Raw genomic sequence first — 17,293 nt, 5'->3', positions numbered from 1 at the left:
CACACGAGGGAACTAAGTTTGTCTTAGTAGTAAATCTTAATTAGGGAGGTGGACTTTAAACCACTTCCCTACACGGATAACCTGACAATTAGTTTATTTAGAGAAAAATATCTATCAATAGGCTGGACAAGAGGCCACACCTCTTTACGTGTGCCGAGTTACTTGGATATAAATCTCATTAAAAAAATAAATCACGATAAAATCACTAATAATTAAGGAAGATGTTTCTTACAAACGCTCTTTGCATTTAATGTTTCTAACACACGTTCTTTGCACAATAAAATAAAACAAAGATGTGCATGTGTGCGTGTGTGTATTTTTCGCCTTGTATTAAAACTAGGGGTGCACGGGATAGTCTCTCCGGCTTCTGCCGAATATTCGGCATTTTTTCACTATTCGGCAATATTCGGCTCCGGTCGAATATCACTACCGGATAGTAAACCGGATATTAAAAACTACAGCGTAGTACCTATATTTCTATTAATATTGTTAGGCGCCTCCGCGCTAAGTCTTTTCCAGATACTCCAAACGGAGGTTACACTTAAATATCGAAACAACACAGGCGAAAAGAAAACAATATAAAGGTTTTGGTTTAACAGGAATCGTCCTAAAATGGCTTGGATCCTACCTGACTGAACGCACCCAAAGTGTCGTTGTTAACGGAACAGAATCAACAAGCTTACTCTTGAAGTACGGAGTACCCCAGGGATCAGTTCTAGGCCCTGTACTGTTCACTATGTATACATATCCACTCAGCGGTGTCATACGGCCAACCGGCATCCTATACCATTTCTTTGCCGATGACTCACAGTTATACGATTCCTCAGTACCATCAGAGGTGTCGCATCTGGCAGAGAAAATCAGTAGTACCGTTGCAAGGGTGAGCAATTGGATGGTTGAAAATAAGCTCAAGATGAACGAAGATAAGACAGAAATAATTAAGATTGGCACTCGTAACAACGTCTCGAAAGTTGAAAGCACAGATTCTCTTTTTATTACGAACTGCCAGCTTCCTTATGTCCATGTAGTGCGGAATCTTGGAGTTTTCTTTGACTCAACACTATCTTTCGACCCACACATAAGTCAGCTCTGCAAGGGTCTTTATCTGCAGCTGCGTATATTAGGCCAGATCCGACCATATTTAACAACGGAGTCAACAAAAACGCTAGCTGTGGCATTCATACTCTCCCGCCTTGACTACTGTAACGCCGTGCTAGCAGGTATACCTGATGACAAAATAGCCAAACTGCAACGTATACAGAACAACGCCGCACGAATAGTACTTAGAAAAACAAGACAAGATTCTGCTTCTACGCTCTTGCGCATGCTCCATTGGCTTCCCGTGAAAGCGAGAATCGATTACAAGGTCGCCACACTTTGTCATCAGTGTATATATAACAATGAGATGCCCCTGTACCTTAGAGAACTGTCCCCCAGAGAGCCCTGCGCTCAACGGACTCAACGCTTTTAGTGGTGCCACGTTTCTCCCTCAAAAGCTACGGTCTGCGAGCTTTTTCCGTGCACGGACCAAAGGTTTGGAACTCACTCCCCATTGATCTCAGACAGACAACATGCTATACCACTTTTAAGAAGAACATTAAGACCTACTTGTTTAAAACTTTTTTAGATTAGTTTTTGATTGCTGTTGTCGTGTTTGTGTTTGTAATGTTATTACAGCGCCTTGAGCCTACATTTTGTTTGTTAACAGCGCTTTATAAATAAAATTATTATTATTAAAGGTAGTCGACGCTGATAAACGATGTCGAACAAGAAGTTTAAACTAAATCTCCACGTCAATAGAAATATACCAATATTCATAAAGTGGACATGATTCAATAATGTCAGTTCTGAAATACCGTACATTAAAGTTTTTGTTTGAAATAAAAGATTTTTTTTTAAAACTATGACTATGCACCAAATATCTTTTAGTACAAAGACTTGGCGTGTTAATCTAAATAGTAATAAAACTTTACATTATAAATTTACAATACGTACGTAGCAGCGATGTCTGGCAAATTTTAAAAGCTTGTCTTGACCTTTGAGTGGTCTAGTAAACATCTAAGATTCCTTAACTACGTCACGCTGATAATCTTTCTAGATGTGCGGGTATATCTCCAGAGGTAGAGATGAACAACCCCTACCTCCTTTTGTTTGTTTAGTCCATCACATTGAGTTCACAGACAGACAGCTGACCACATTAAGCCAGATGTCAACATCTAGAGGTCACATCTTATGAGGGAGCTGAGTTTGTTTACTTGGAGAAGAATTTTTATTAGGGGGCTGGACTACAATTAAGCCATACCTCTATAAGGTTAACCTGGTATGAGTTTGTTTATTATGAGATAGGTTGTCAATCAAGGGTCTTCACCACACTTTTACACTGTTGACCGGGTAATAAGTTTGTTTACTTTGAGTTAAGTCTCTATTACGGGGCTGTATACAAGCCAAACCTCAACGCTGTTACCAAGATTGCTATCTTGGAGATAAATGTAAATTAGGATGTTGGACACCTACAAGAGTGATTTTTTGCAACCCTAAAACCAAGAGTATATTATTAATAATTATTATATTTAATAGCTTAGTAAGCTAGGAACTAATTTTAATGTAGATACAAATAGAAAGGATCTGTGTATATTAGCATAGAAGACACTGACCAGGGGTATCTTTAAAGGGAGGGCTCAAGAGACTCAACATCCCCAACTACTTATTTGTTTTATCCATGACAATGTATTGATAGACATTGACCATTCTTAGGCCAGAATGGATTAACGCAAATTGTTAACACATATTGACACTGTCTAGAGGTCACTAGATGATGACACTAAGTTTGTTTACTTGGTGAGAAATGTAATTTAGGGCGCTGAACACACGTTCGTTGCACAATAAAATAAAACAAAGATGTGCATGTATGTGTGTGTGTATTTTTTTTCTTGTATTAAAACCTTTAGAAAGAAAGCCATTTTCATTGTTTAATTCTATTGACTTATTATATAAAGGAAAACCTTACAGTAAAGTTTAACATCACAGAAAATAAATTGATCTAAAGCACCACAATTAGATCTAACAAACAAAGAAAAAATATGCTGGAATGTTAGGAAACACTTGACCTCTATAACTAGTGTACGGATATAATTTATCTTTATGCTTAACTGACCATGCCAATGAGTTATCTTATTTTTGCCTGACCACTCATCACTATTGCTTATGCCCAAGGAAAAAAAAACGCGTGAAAGTCAACACAATCAACTACACACACACACTACACCAGGACTACATGTGTGGGCTCACTACATCTATCTGACCAGGCTGTTACAATGAGTCGAACAGTCAATTTTTTTTTGGTAGAGATAGTGTGGATGAGTTTTTTTTTCTTCTATAGTTGGTTTTCCTAATGCTCTAAGATCTATACATAGATATCAATAATAGGCCTACAGACTACAATTAAATCTATGCTTCGCAACATCTAAGGTTGAAACAATAAATAGGCATAATTGATGTTCCCGCTGTTAATAAAATGTCGTTTGCCGCAAATGGATTAATAAATATATGACCTACTACGCTTCATACTCCAACTATTAACTAACAGCTATCAGTATTAAGCCCTTGAAGTCAGAACCAGAAGCGGTCTTTTGACTTTAAATTACAAGTCTGATGACCAGTTGTTGGTCTGAAATTCTTTTACACATACATCCAACCACTATACAAGCGAGATTGCACTTCACTTGAGAGATTTACATTAGTAAATAGTTAAATACATACTAACATATTTTACATTGACCCTCCTACACACAGCCTTTATGGTTGGTGGCCTCGTACATACACACAGACACGCTCATGCTACACAGATTAGTTTCTGTTTATAAATACTGTAAAGCTTTAATAAACCAATCAGTAGCAAAGTTTAAAACAATAAGGTATATAAAAGGATAAAATAATAATACCAACCAATATAATTATGTTATTTGACAGTTTTCGTAAAACGTTTAGCAACTCAAGCTATTTACAAGACATGTAGATATTCAGCTCCGGCTCCGGCCGAATATCATTTTTTACTATTGGGCGCCGGCCTGATATCAAAAAGTACTGTCCGGTGCACTCCTTATTAAAACCTTTAGAAAGAAAGCTAATTTCATTGTTTAATTCTATTGACTTATAATATAACGGACAATCTTACAGTAAAGTTTAAAATCGCAGAAAATAAATTGATCTTAAGCACTACAATTAGATCTAGCAAACAAAGAAAAAATTTGCTGGAATGTTTAGAAACACTTCACCTATGTAATTAGCGTACGGGTATAATTTATCTACATGCCTGACTAACGATGCCAATATGTTATCTTTTTTGCCTGACCACTCAACACTATTGCGTATGCCCAAGGAAAAAAACGTGTGATGGTCAATACCATCAACTATACACACTACACTAAGACTACATGTGAAGGCCCACTTCGTCTATTTGACCAGGTTGTTAAAATCAGTCGCAAACAGTCTATTTATGTTTTTTTTGTTTTTTTTTTGGTAGGAAGGGTGTGTATGCATTTTTTTAGCGGCCCCCGAAAGGGGAAAAGACGCTATTAGTTTTGTGTGGCCGGTCTGTCTGTCCGTCCGTCCGTCCCTTTTAGATCTCAGAAACTAGAAGAGAAAATGAAAATCGGACATCATGATATTTTAGATCATTCGAAGTTATAATGCAATGGCTACTTTTTTCTTTTCCAAAAGTGAACCATCTTCCGCCGTGTCAAATACAAACAATGAAATAAACAGGAGGTAACCTTCAAACACCGGCGAAATGCCAAAACAATCAAGATAGGTAGTCAACACTAGTGTTAAAATAGGAAACACTTTTAATCCTCAAGAAGGGACCCGTCTAATGTCCTGTTACTAGCCGTCTTCTTATTTTCACTGAACTATTGAAAAGCGTCTTGTTGATAGTCTCGAAAAGAGTGTTCTTACTTTTTAACAAACTTTACGTCATTGTCGCTAAGTAAAACTTTCCCGAAACAAATAACTAAATCCTAATCATGTCATAACAGTATGTATGTATGCATGTATGTATTTTCCGAATAGAAATCAAAACCATTTGACCGCCAATTTTGATAAAACTTTACATAAACGTTCCTTGGGTACTAACTTAGACCGTAGTGTATGTATTGTAGCCCTAAAACAAACTTAATGCCCTCAAAAAAAAAAGTTGACCAACTCTATGAAAGCAGTATAACTTCATCAATCTAGGCAATGTTTACTTGAGAAAAGATCGAAAGGATCTAAATCTAGATCTAATTTTAAGAACTACACTTTGCGCAGATATTTTTTCACTTTGACACATGAAAATACAAAATATAGTCTATTGAGTTTATTATTTAATAAAATTAAGCTTCAAATTTGTGTTTCAAAAGCATTTTTTACATAAATTTGTTCCTTATATCTGCGAATTTAGAATTCCCTACCTACATTCTTTCATTAGACATTACCCGAAATGTTACACATCTCTCTATTCCTAGGTCTAAAAAATTCAACTCTAAGATGATAGAACTTCTCTTCGCAAAGATAGATTTATAATTAAACACATAAACATACTAATTATACTCCATTCATTTCACATTTTAATCAAATTAACATTCAAATTTGTTTTTCTACAACACTTTTACATACATTCGTACGCCTTGAGTGCATATCTATTCTTGATATCGTGTAATTCTAAATATAGATCTATACACAAGCCAATGTTTTCATAAAAAAAATGATTCAGGTCAATTAGCTATTTTTAGCACCATTCATAATATTTTTTATTCATGCATTCGCTTTACTTATAACATTATTATTTTCTTTAATTGTTTCTAATGCACTATAGGTGACTATATTAGCAATACGCAAGTTAAGACCTGCGGGCAGCGGGAAATAACTGTCTAGTATATATATATATATATATTTCTTTAAATAATGTTTTTTTGCACAATTTAAAATTAGTTATTTGTTCTACATAAAATTTGAAACAGAATTTATAAAATCGATCCTAAGATATGTTTTAACACTTTTAACACACACACTTAACAAATACTAGAATACACTGCCAAACGAGGGTTATTGAAATGCGGACAGTTTTATTGAAAGTGTAAAATATAAGTGTGGGGTACGACCAAAGTATTACATGAGCATTTGCAGGATGTAATAAGAAAATAAACAATATATAGCCTTGCACTAAAATTACGGGCGACGCCGGTGGGTAATGCTAGTCACTTATAAATGAACGTCTTTTTCAAATATTATTTCTCGAAGACATTTTTTTTTCGGCGGCGACCCTCTTAGTCTCAATGTAAATCATTTTAATAAATATGTGGGGTATCTTTTCCTTTTTGAGAAACAAATCGGTTGTATTGCAATGTAGCTAGGGCATATACATTCATATTTGAATATGTTCAAGTAAAACATCATTCAAAAGGTTCTAAAAATTAGAAATTTTACGCGCGTCAAATTTGTACAGCTTAAAAACAATAACCTATCAACACTTCCTTTATCTGCACACCAGATACACCAAAAACTTTCCATTTATAGTTTTTCTACCATGTATGAAAACTCCCAATAAATGTTTACATGAAATTAGTGATGACTTCTCGGGACCTTTAAATGTCAGATGCTTTTTAAGTTTTGAAAATAAGTAGATTTTTTTAAAGCTATTGATACAGAGACATTATTAAAATTGTTATTATCTTGAGAAACAAAGAAATAATGTGTATTTAAAAATAGATTACTTTGATCTTAGGTTTTTGTTTAAATCAGATGCATGAATCTAATTCATTTTTCCATGGTTTCCTTTAGCCTAATTTCAAACTGTGTTTCTTTTGTAATGTCATTAAAAAAAAACAACCTGATGCAACTTTTGCAGATACGCATCTGACTTTATGCCCCAGCCTCCAAAAAAGGAAAGAAAAACTCAACCCTTTTTTCATGATAACCTGGAAACTAAGGATTTCAAAGTTGTAAGACCTTTTTTACCATTAACAAATGTATATACTTATGTTTATTTAAAAATCATTTAAAGATCACAGAAAATTAGCTTGCATTGTATTTTTTTCCTTTACATAAACTGTTTTACTTTATGCTTTTTTAAAGAGTCAATATATGGTCATACCTAGTGTTCCTGCTTATTCACCAGTAGATGAAGGAATGAAGACTGTATTAGAGTCAAGGCTTAAAAAATATCCTTATGCACATAAAAAACTTGTCACCATAGAAGGTAATAAGTATAAAAGTGGAATGAATGTTTGAAGGATTTAAAAAAAAATTATTATTAAGATAAAAATACTTTACATTAATGATGTCCATTAATGGAGCACAAAGTCACTACTAAGTTCTGGTGACAGTTACAATCTCATTAAGATTTATAAATTATTTTTGGTAACTTTCTTCATTGACTTATTCCTGGGAGAGTTTCGCCAATGTGCTCGGCAATCGGCCTCTCTTCTAATCCGACATGAGGCATCGGTATTAGGGATGTAATAATTTACTTCTGCTTGAATCTTTCCCAGACAGAAGTTTGTTGAGACAGGTAGATGGAGGTAAGCTTCCATACCAAAAGTCATACTTAACGCTGATAACAATAATAAAGAAGATTTCGTCATTGATTCCACCGTCTTTGATAAACCTATTTCCCATGTAGTTGAAATGGTCCGTATCAAAGATGTTCTCCCCCTGCAGTAAAATAGAGCTCTCTTGTTTGTTATTGATTCTCATTAACTTTGGTTTTCCTTTTACAATAACTTCAATAGAGTTAATGTAAAGTCACAACTTCATGGAACCAAGAACCTTCATGGACGCTGATCTAAAACAACAGCTCTAACGATTTTCTTTGAAATTTAACAGTTGATGTATATCGCTGAGAAAAGAATTACTATCTTCCTCACGGGGAAAACTCTACTTTGACCGTAATAATATTTCAAAGTAAAAAAGTTAATGTGAAGTTTTGAAGTCAAGAAATAGGTCTAGATCCAACATCAGTTTTGAAAGGACTATCGCGTTCTTGAAAGGACTACTGCTTTTGGGAATTTCTGAATGTAAGGCATTATTGATTAAAAAAAAAGTAGTATTCCTTTCAGATTTTGCGAACTATGGGACAGATGATGTTAAGTTCATCTGTTTCTATGGTCATATGGTTAACGAGCAGGGTGTTATGTGGCCAGCACAACGACCAACCGCCTTTACTTTCAAAACTAACGTCAGGTGGACTCAGGGGCGCCTTAAAAAAATTCCCGAAATTCCAAATACCAGTCTAAACCAAGATTCGAACCCAGGACCGCAGGTTTGGAAGCCAAGCTCTTAACCACACCGCCATATATTCGCTTAACCAGGATTCTTTCTGTGGGGTATGGGGCGGGGTAAAAAATATTTCATTGTTACAAAGCTTATATCAACTCACTCTGTGTCTGTCTAACTATACAATCTTCCATGAGAATGATTTATCCCATGAATTCGAATGCAGGGCGTTCACTTTTTTATATATCTAATATATAAAGTAGAATGTGAGGAGTATGTATGTATGTATGTATGTCCCCGTATAGAAATCAAAACCGTTTCACCGATCTTGATAAAGCTTGGCAGAAATGTTCCTTGGGTACTAACTTAGACCGTAGTGTATGTATTGTAGCCCTAAAAGAAACTTAAGACCCTCAAAAAAAAAAAGTTGACCAGCTCTATGAAAGCATTATAACTTCATCGATCTAGGCCATGTTTACATGAGAAAAGATCGAAAGGATCTAGATCTAGATCTAATTTTAAGAACTACACTTTGCGCAGATAGTTTTTTACTTTGACACATGATAATACAAAATATAGTCCATTGATTTCATTATTTAATAAAATTAGCTTTCAAATTTGTGTTTCAAAAGCATTTTTTTTACATAAATTCGTTCCTTATATCTGCAAATGTAGAATTCCTGATGAGCATTCTTTCACTAGACAATACCGTAATGTTACATATCTTTCTATTCCTAGGTCTAAAACTCTAATTAAACTCTAAGATGTTATAACTTCTCTTCGCAAAGATAGTTTTATACTTTAACACATGAACATACTAATTATAGTCCATTAATTTCATATTTTAATCAAATTAACATTCAAATTTGTTTTTTCTAAAGCATTTTTCATGCATTCGTTCGCCCTAAAGCTACGAAGCCGTGTTAAGATATATTCTAATAGTTTCATTCATTCGCGTACATCTAATTAATGCGCACGTGCAAAATGAACTCTATCCAATCCAATATTTAACTCTAGATTACTCTAGATCTAGATCTATGACTCTATGTCTAACTCAAGATCTACTTTACTTTTTAACACATGAACATAAAAAATTAAGTCTATTAATTTAATTTTAATCAAATAAATGTTGGCATACAAGCAAATGTTTTTATTTGAAAAAATGGATTTAAGTCGATTAGCTATTTTGATAGCACCATTCACCATTCACTCATACTATTTTTACATTTTTACGCATTCGCTTTACTTATAACATTATTATTTCGTTTCATTGTTTACAATGTGACTCATCGACAGTTATACGCTAACAAAAAACCCACGGGCCGCGGGTAATATATGTCTAGTAAATACATAAAAACATCACCCAGATAACCCGTTATTTTTTCCACCCCTTCCCAACTGATCCAGACAAGTGATAGGATCATAGCGTATTGTAAAAGCATGAAACTGCGCCAAACAAAAACAATAGGTAAAAATATTTCTAATCGCACAGATTTATTATTGTTAATCTAGATATATTACAAATTTAATTACATGACTTATACAAACTGATATAACTACACTTAATATAAGCTTTGTTATTATTTAAAGTATTTTTTTTTGTCTTTTGTTTGTTTTATTTTAAATCTAACATTCATTATTTCTAAATCAGAAGTCTAGATCTAGATATAGTTCTTGAAGTCTATATAATAGTACCAATAAATAATAATCAAATTATATAATGCCCCCACCCAAAAACAAAATTAATTGATTTTTTAAAATATCAATATAAGTTATGTATTTTTAAAAATGTTTTTCTTGTTGTTGATTAGTAGTCTGTCTTCTACTGAAAGTCTGATCTGATCTATTTGGTCTGAGAATTTCGCTATGTATGGGAGGGGAGGCAGAGGCCATCTCCTCTTCTGCCATTATTGTTGTCGGAGACTGTCTTTCTGATGCCCCAATCAATGACCTATTAAAGGGGAAAACATGCAAAGCTTGTCTACCCCTGTTTTTACTGTAAATGGATTGTTAAGCTTACAGTTGCGTAATTACTTGACATCCTATACACTTAATTAAGCGAGCAATTCTTGTATGTATGTATATATATAGGGCCTATATATATATTATGGTGAAATAGTTACTATTTGTTTATGTTTGTGTAAATTCGTGAGAATGTGTTCACAACATTGATTTAGTGTGTTACTGTCGGAGTCTCCTTCGTCAGTTCATGTGTCGTTCTAGTTTAATAAAGCTTTGTATTAGGTTACTGTCACCACCTCAAAGTTGGTGCCATAGAGTAGAAACCCTAATTCTGTATTGTGTATGTTAATTCCATATTGTGAATCTTATTCACAACCCATGTTGCTCTAAGGTGAACACTTTTGACCTTAGGTGAACCAGAGAGTTAAAGGCAGGCAGTCCACATAGAGATCTTGTAGCAAGCACTTGTATTGAGTCACTTAAGATATAAGCAGTAGAGTTAGATGTTTAAAGTAGTTGGTTATAGAATAAGTACTAAGTTGTGATATTCGTATATTACTGTTGGATTAATATTGACCATTCCTGGGTCGAATTGTATGGTGTATTCACTATGTGGTGTTATATTAAACTTATTGTGTCTGCTACACCCAGCGTCATTCCATTATTCTGTGATTTGTAACAAGAACCCAATGTCACTACCACGCCTACATTGATAACCACAGCCACATTCATAACATATAAAACAACACAGTGACAGTTACTCTTCAGTGTTCCTTTATTTCTTATTACAATTTATTAACTAGAAATTTTCAATTCTATGGATTTATGTGTCTCATGTATCTATTTTGGATCTTCGTTAAACACTATTCTCAGTCTGTAAGTAAAAATAGTTATACAAATGGATCGTCATTTAGGCCAAAAGAGCTAGACATAGAGCCTAGTTCACCATCGGCTGTCGAGAAGTGGCTGCACTGGCTCAGAACGTTTGAGAATTTCATCTCCTGATCACTGCGAGATTGACAAAAAGAAATTACTTGAAAACTACGTTTCTTCGAGCGTATTTCATAAGTGAGTGTACAACGTTCGAAGAATCAATCAAAGTTCTACAAAATGTTTACGTGAAGCCTAAAAGCGAAATTTTTGCACGGCTTATGATAACTCTATGTCGACAAGAGAACGGACAAACCGTTGACTCCTTCCTACTAAAGCTTAAAAGTATGTCCAAAGACGGCGACTTCAAAGCTGTCACTGCTGAAGAACATAGATACATCTTCATAAGAGACGCATTCATTACTGGACTGGCTTCAAACAGCATAAGACTGCGGTTCTTAGAGAAATCCACTCTAACTTTACAGTGCGCCTATGAAGAAGCAAGACAACTTGAATACACCCATAGCCATGCCATGGCGTATACCATCTACTCTGAAACTCCCTGTGGAGCCAGCGCGACTTGGAGAGGCTTTCTCCAACGACAAAATTAGAACACGAGGTGAGTGCGGCGACTAGTAAGAGATGCTTTTTTTTGTGGAAACAACCCAGATCAACGCTTTAGATGTTCAGCCCGTGACGCTACATGTAACTTGTGCGACAAAAGGGGCTATTTCCAGAAAGTCTGTAGATCGACCAGATAGACACCCAAATCTATAACCTCAGCCATCGTGAAAGCAGGTGATGAGACGTCACAAACTACAACCGTTGGATCGTCCTGGGCATCGACACCAGCGTCCAGCCTTACTAAATCTACTATTTCAATACTCGTCAATGAAGTATCATTGAAGGCTCTCGTAGATACGGGGAGCAGTGAAAGCTATATATCTTCTTCAATTGCTAAAAGGTACAAATGGAAATTAGAAACGTCCAGAAACAGAATCTACATGGCCTCTACACATCTTTCTCGCACTACTCAATATTTTCGCTAAAATAAAGTACAAAGATGAACAATACGAAAGTGTGAAGCTCTCACTACTAGATGGACTATTATCTGATGTAATCTTAGGGCTACATTTCATCAGCCAGCATGAAAAACTGATGATCCCATTTGAGGGAAAAAGAAGCACTCGTCAGGTCTGTACGCTGCAAGCAGTACGAGTTGAAGACCCACGCCTCTTCGCGAATCTTGCTCCTGACTGCCACCCCATAGCCACTAAATCTAGAAAATATTCTATGCCTGACTCCAGATTCATTATTACTGAAATCAAGAGACTTCTATCTGACAAAATTATTGAGCCTTCCACGTCCCCGTGGCGAGCCCAAATAAATGTAACAATGAATGAAAGTCACAAAAAGAGAATGGTTATCGACTATAGTCAAACCACCAATCAATTCACTTACCTCGACGCGTACCCCGTGCCAAAAGTTGATGAACTGGTACAGGAAATATCTAAATACTCAATGTACAGTACTTTCGACCTCAAAAGTGCTTACCACCAGATCAGGGATGATGAAAAGCAGTACACGGCGTTCGAGGCTTGCAGAAAGCTTTATCAGTTTTGCTGCATTCCTTTTGGAGTGACAAACGGAGTTGCTTCATTTCAAAGGACAATTAACACAATAATTGAGGAGGAAGGGCTACAGGATACGTTCGCTTACGTGGATAACGTTACCATCTGCGGACGTGACTCCAATAGCCACGACCAGAATCTACAGAGATTTCTCAACGGCATCACCTTCAACGACGATAAAAGTGCTATTGCGACTAAAAAGTGTGCCTCCTAGGCTACGAAATCTCACAAGGGCAATTAAGACCCGCCCGAAAGATTTCAGGCGTTGAGAAATCTACCTCCATCACAAGACATAAAATCAGAAAAGCGGGTGATTGAACTACTGCCCTATTATTCTCAATGGATCCCGAATTTTTCCAACAAGATCCATTTATTGGTAAACAACAAAACCTTTCCTCCCCCTGAACAAGTTAAGGAAGCTTTTAAACAGCTAAAACAGGAACTTGAAAACGCTGCTGTGTCGACGATAGATTATAATCGACCTCTAACAGTCGAAACAGATGCCTCACACATCGCGATTGCCGCCACTCTTAATCAAGACGGCCATCCTGTCGCCTTTTTTTTCAAGAACACTCACTAATAGTGAACGCAGACACTCAGCAGTCGAAAAGGAAGCATACGCTATCGTAGAAGCCCTGAGAAAATGGCAACATTACCTAATCAGTAGACCCTTCACATTGGTTACAGATCAACGCTCAGTGTCTTTTATGTTTGACCAGCAAAACAAGGGCTAGATCAAAAATGAAAAGATACAAAGATGGCGACTGGAGCTTAGAAGTTTCCAATATGACGTCGTATATCGACCCGGAAAAGAAAACGCAGCTGCGGATACCTTTTCAAGAAACCACCTTGCGTCAGCACTGACTGGAGAAGACCTCAAACTGTTACACAGCAACCTCTGTCACCCAGGGGTCACCAGACTCCTCCATTTCGTTCGGACTAAGAACTTACCTTTTTCCTGCGAGGACGTCCGCAAAGTAGTAAACCAATGTAAAACTTGCGCTGATACTTTAAAAAGTTTTCAGGCAACCTCATCAAGGCTACCCAACCATTTCAGAGAGTAAGCATCGATTTTAAGGGACAACTCCCATCTGCTACTCACAATAAATATTTATTAACAATGGTGGACGAGTACTCGCGCTTCCCATTAGCCTACCCATGTCCCGATATGTCCTCCCCTACTGTCATAAAGTGCTTGAATCAGCTGTTTTCCTTAGTTGGGATGCCAGAGTACGTCCATTCTGGCTGAGGTACGTTCTTTATGTCGAAGGATGTGCAAGCCTTTCTGCACGAGAGGGGAATAGTTACAAGTAGAACGACCCCTTATAATCCTTCTGGCAACAGGCAAAGCTCTATGGAACGCTGTTACTTTAGCACTGAATGACCTCGATCTCCCGATCACAAGATGGGAGCTAGTCTTGAACCAGGCCCTATGCTCGATTAGATCATTACTATCTACTGCAACAAAGGAAACTCCACACGAGAGAGTTTTTCAACCGGAAATCCTTCTTCGGGATATCTATCCCAACTTGGCTATCTAGCCCAGGTCGAATGTTGCTGAGAAGAGAGAATCGATCTTTGAAGTATGATCCTCTCACGGAAGAAGTTGAATTCCTGATGTGTAACCCCCAATATGCCGTTGTGCGGTTGCCTAGCGGTAAAGAGGAGACGGTCTCTCTAAGACACTTGGCTCCCTCTCCCTCCCCATCCACAACAACAAGTGAACCTTCGTTCTTCGCTCAGGGTGATGATAACGAATATCCTCCGGAAGCTCAAAATACGGAAGTAACAGTCAACACCCCTACGGTGATACAAGAAAGAAAAGAACCCATGGAAGGCTCTGAGGACCTCCGAGCGCTTTCTCTTCAAAATACACAGAACTATCATACGCCACTGGATGCTCAGGAACTCACTCTTGACTCGCAAACCGTAGAACAGGGTAGTCAATCCCGTTACAACTTAAGAAAGAGAAGAACCAGACCGAACTATAGGGTCTAGAGTTGTTTATCTATTGCACTACTTATACTGACTACATAAACTGGCACTGTTTATCTCGTACTACTGATACTAGAGTTTATGTTTACTTACGACACTATTTATTATTACTTAAAACAGAAACAAGTAATTGTTTACCAATCATACTACTAATACTGGTTTTATGTTTACTTGTATCAATATTTAATATTGTTTACACGAAAATTAATAATTGTTGGAACTATTCATTGATCTATGGTATTACAAATACTAGTATTCTTATTTATTTATGCTACGGCCTACTATATTACTTTACTTGCTATTTTAATTATAGGCGGGTGAATATGGTGAAATAGTTACTATTTGTTTTATGTTTGTGTAACGTCGTAAGAATGTGTTCACAACATTGATCTAGTGTGCTACTGTCCAGATCTCTTTCGTCAGTTCATGTGTCGTTCTAGTTTAATAAATCCTTATGATAGGTTACTCTTCCATTATTTCTTACTATCTATATTATAAAGTAGAATGTGAGGTGTATGTATGTATGTATGTATGGATGTATGTTACTTATAGACATCAAAACCGCTTGACCAATCTTGATAAAACTAGGCAGGAATGTTCCTTGGGTACTAACTTAGACCGTATTGTATGTATTGTAGCCCTAAAACAAACTTAAGACCCCCCCCCCCAAAAAATAAAGTTGTCCGACTCTATTACAGCTATTGTATTTTATGGATCTAGGCCATGTCTACAATGTTGACATGAGTAGAAAAGATAGAAAGGATTTAGACCTAGATCTAATTTTAAGAAATACACTTTGCGCAGATAGTTTTTTACTTTGACACATGAAAATACAAAAGAAGATCCATTGATTTCATTATATAATAAAATTAACCTTCAATTTTGTGTTTCAAAAGCATTTTTTACATAAATTAGTTCCTGATATCTGTGACTACAGATTTCCTGACGAACATTCTTTCATTAGACAATACCGTAATGAATCGCGTACTAAAAATTAATTCGTTTAATTGTTTACTTTATAATCCCATCCCTAGATCTAAAACTCTAATCCAACTCTAAGATGATAAAACTTCTCTTCGCACAGATAGTTTTATACTTTCACACATAAATATATTAATTAAAGTCCATTCATTTCATATTTTGATCAAATAAACATTCAAATTTGGTTTTCTAAAGATACATTCATTTACGAAAGCTGCGAAGCCGAGTTGAGATAGGCCTAGATCTATATTCATTCATGAATCGCGTACTAAAAATTATTTCGTTTAATTGTTTACTTTATAATCCCATCCCTAGATCTAAAACTCTAATCCAACTCTAAGATGATAAAACTTCTCTTCGCACAGATAGTTTTATACTTTAACACATAAATATATTAATTAAAGTCCATTCATTTCATATTTTGATCAAATAAACATTCAAATTTGGTTTTCTAAAGCTACATTCGCTTACGAAAGCTGCGAAGCCGAGTTGAGATAGGCCTAGATCTATATTCATTCATGAATCGCGTACTAAAAATTATTTCGTTTAATTGTTCACTTTATAATCCCATTTATTTAACAAAGCTATCGCTCTTTTCGTTTTTAATAGATAAGAATGTATCGACTTCGGGTAAACCATTTTCGCAAAACTAATTTTATTTTCGTAGCGAAAGAGAAATAACGTGAAAGGATCATTAGCTATGTTTAACATACATCTAAATCCAATCCACTAGATTATTCAAAAGCAAATGTTTTAATTTTAAAAAATGGATTTAAGCCTATTAGCTATTTTGATTTGATAGCTTCATTCACACTATTTTTACATTGACACATTCGCTTTACTTATTACATTATTATTTCGTTTAATTGTTTACAAAACACTCTCAGTGACTATATCGAAAGTAATGCGCAAATAAAGACCCGCGGGTCGCGGGTAACATATATCTAGTAATATATATATTAAAGGGAAACTCCGATGGTTTTTCAAATTTGAGTTATTGACATATTTAAATTCTGCGTAAAAAGTTGTAATAGTAAACATTTTACCATTTTTTATTTAAATGCTTAGAAACATTTATATTAAATAAATTAGTCCTCAAATTCTTGACATCTAAAAAAAAAAAGGGGTTCTATGAGATTTTGTTTTAAGCTAGTTCATACGTCACTTCCCTCAACAATACTGAAAGAGAAACTAGATTTGACCAATCGTATCGCTTTTTTCTTAGAGTAGCTGTTAGGCTTATTGACGGCCTAGTCCAGAGCTATGATACAGTTATATATATTGTTATAAACCTGGTGGTGGCACAGATGGGGGTAGTGGTGTGAGTGTAGTCAGCCGACTCAAGTAGCCCCAGGCCAGCGCTAGACGAGCGGTCAACCGTGACGAGCTACGACGGTCAGCCGAGTCGAGTGTCAACAGGGCGGTTCGGGAAGGATCGACGGCGGTCCGGGAAGGATCGACGTCGTGAACAGAGCTCAGGAGCGTCACGAGAGTTGTAATCATCTGACCACCTAGAAACGTCGAGCGGCGTTCTGTCCGGTTCGAGAAGGCCAGTAGGGACCCTATATAAGAGCGGAGGTGTCGCAGTCAAGAGGGTTCACGGC

At 36.1% G+C, this 17,293-nt stretch overlaps 1 protein-coding gene across 5 annotated transcripts in view; it reads left to right on the top strand.

The window, feature by feature from the left end:
• LOC106078913 (uncharacterized) overlaps positions 1 to 17,293 on the top strand; it is a 179,106-nt gene that overhangs the window by 20,957 nt on the left and 140,856 nt on the right. For all 5 annotated transcript variants that reach the window (XM_056039144.1, XM_056039146.1, XM_056039145.1 and 2 more), the window contains exons 3-4: positions 6,884 to 6,977; positions 7,111 to 7,234. In XM_056039144.1, coding sequence (XP_055895119.1) covers positions 6,884 to 6,977; positions 7,111 to 7,234 — 218 coding nt within the window. The remainder of the gene's footprint in view (positions 1 to 6,883; positions 6,978 to 7,110; positions 7,235 to 17,293) is intronic.

Source organism: Biomphalaria glabrata, chromosome 8 (genome assembly GCF_947242115.1).
Source record: "Biomphalaria glabrata chromosome 8, xgBioGlab47.1, whole genome shotgun sequence".
NCBI classification, from domain to species: Eukaryota; Metazoa; Mollusca; class Gastropoda; family Planorbidae; genus Biomphalaria; species Biomphalaria glabrata.
The sequence above is the reverse complement of the archived record's forward strand: the minus strand, read 5'-3'. Positions and strand labels throughout refer to the sequence as shown.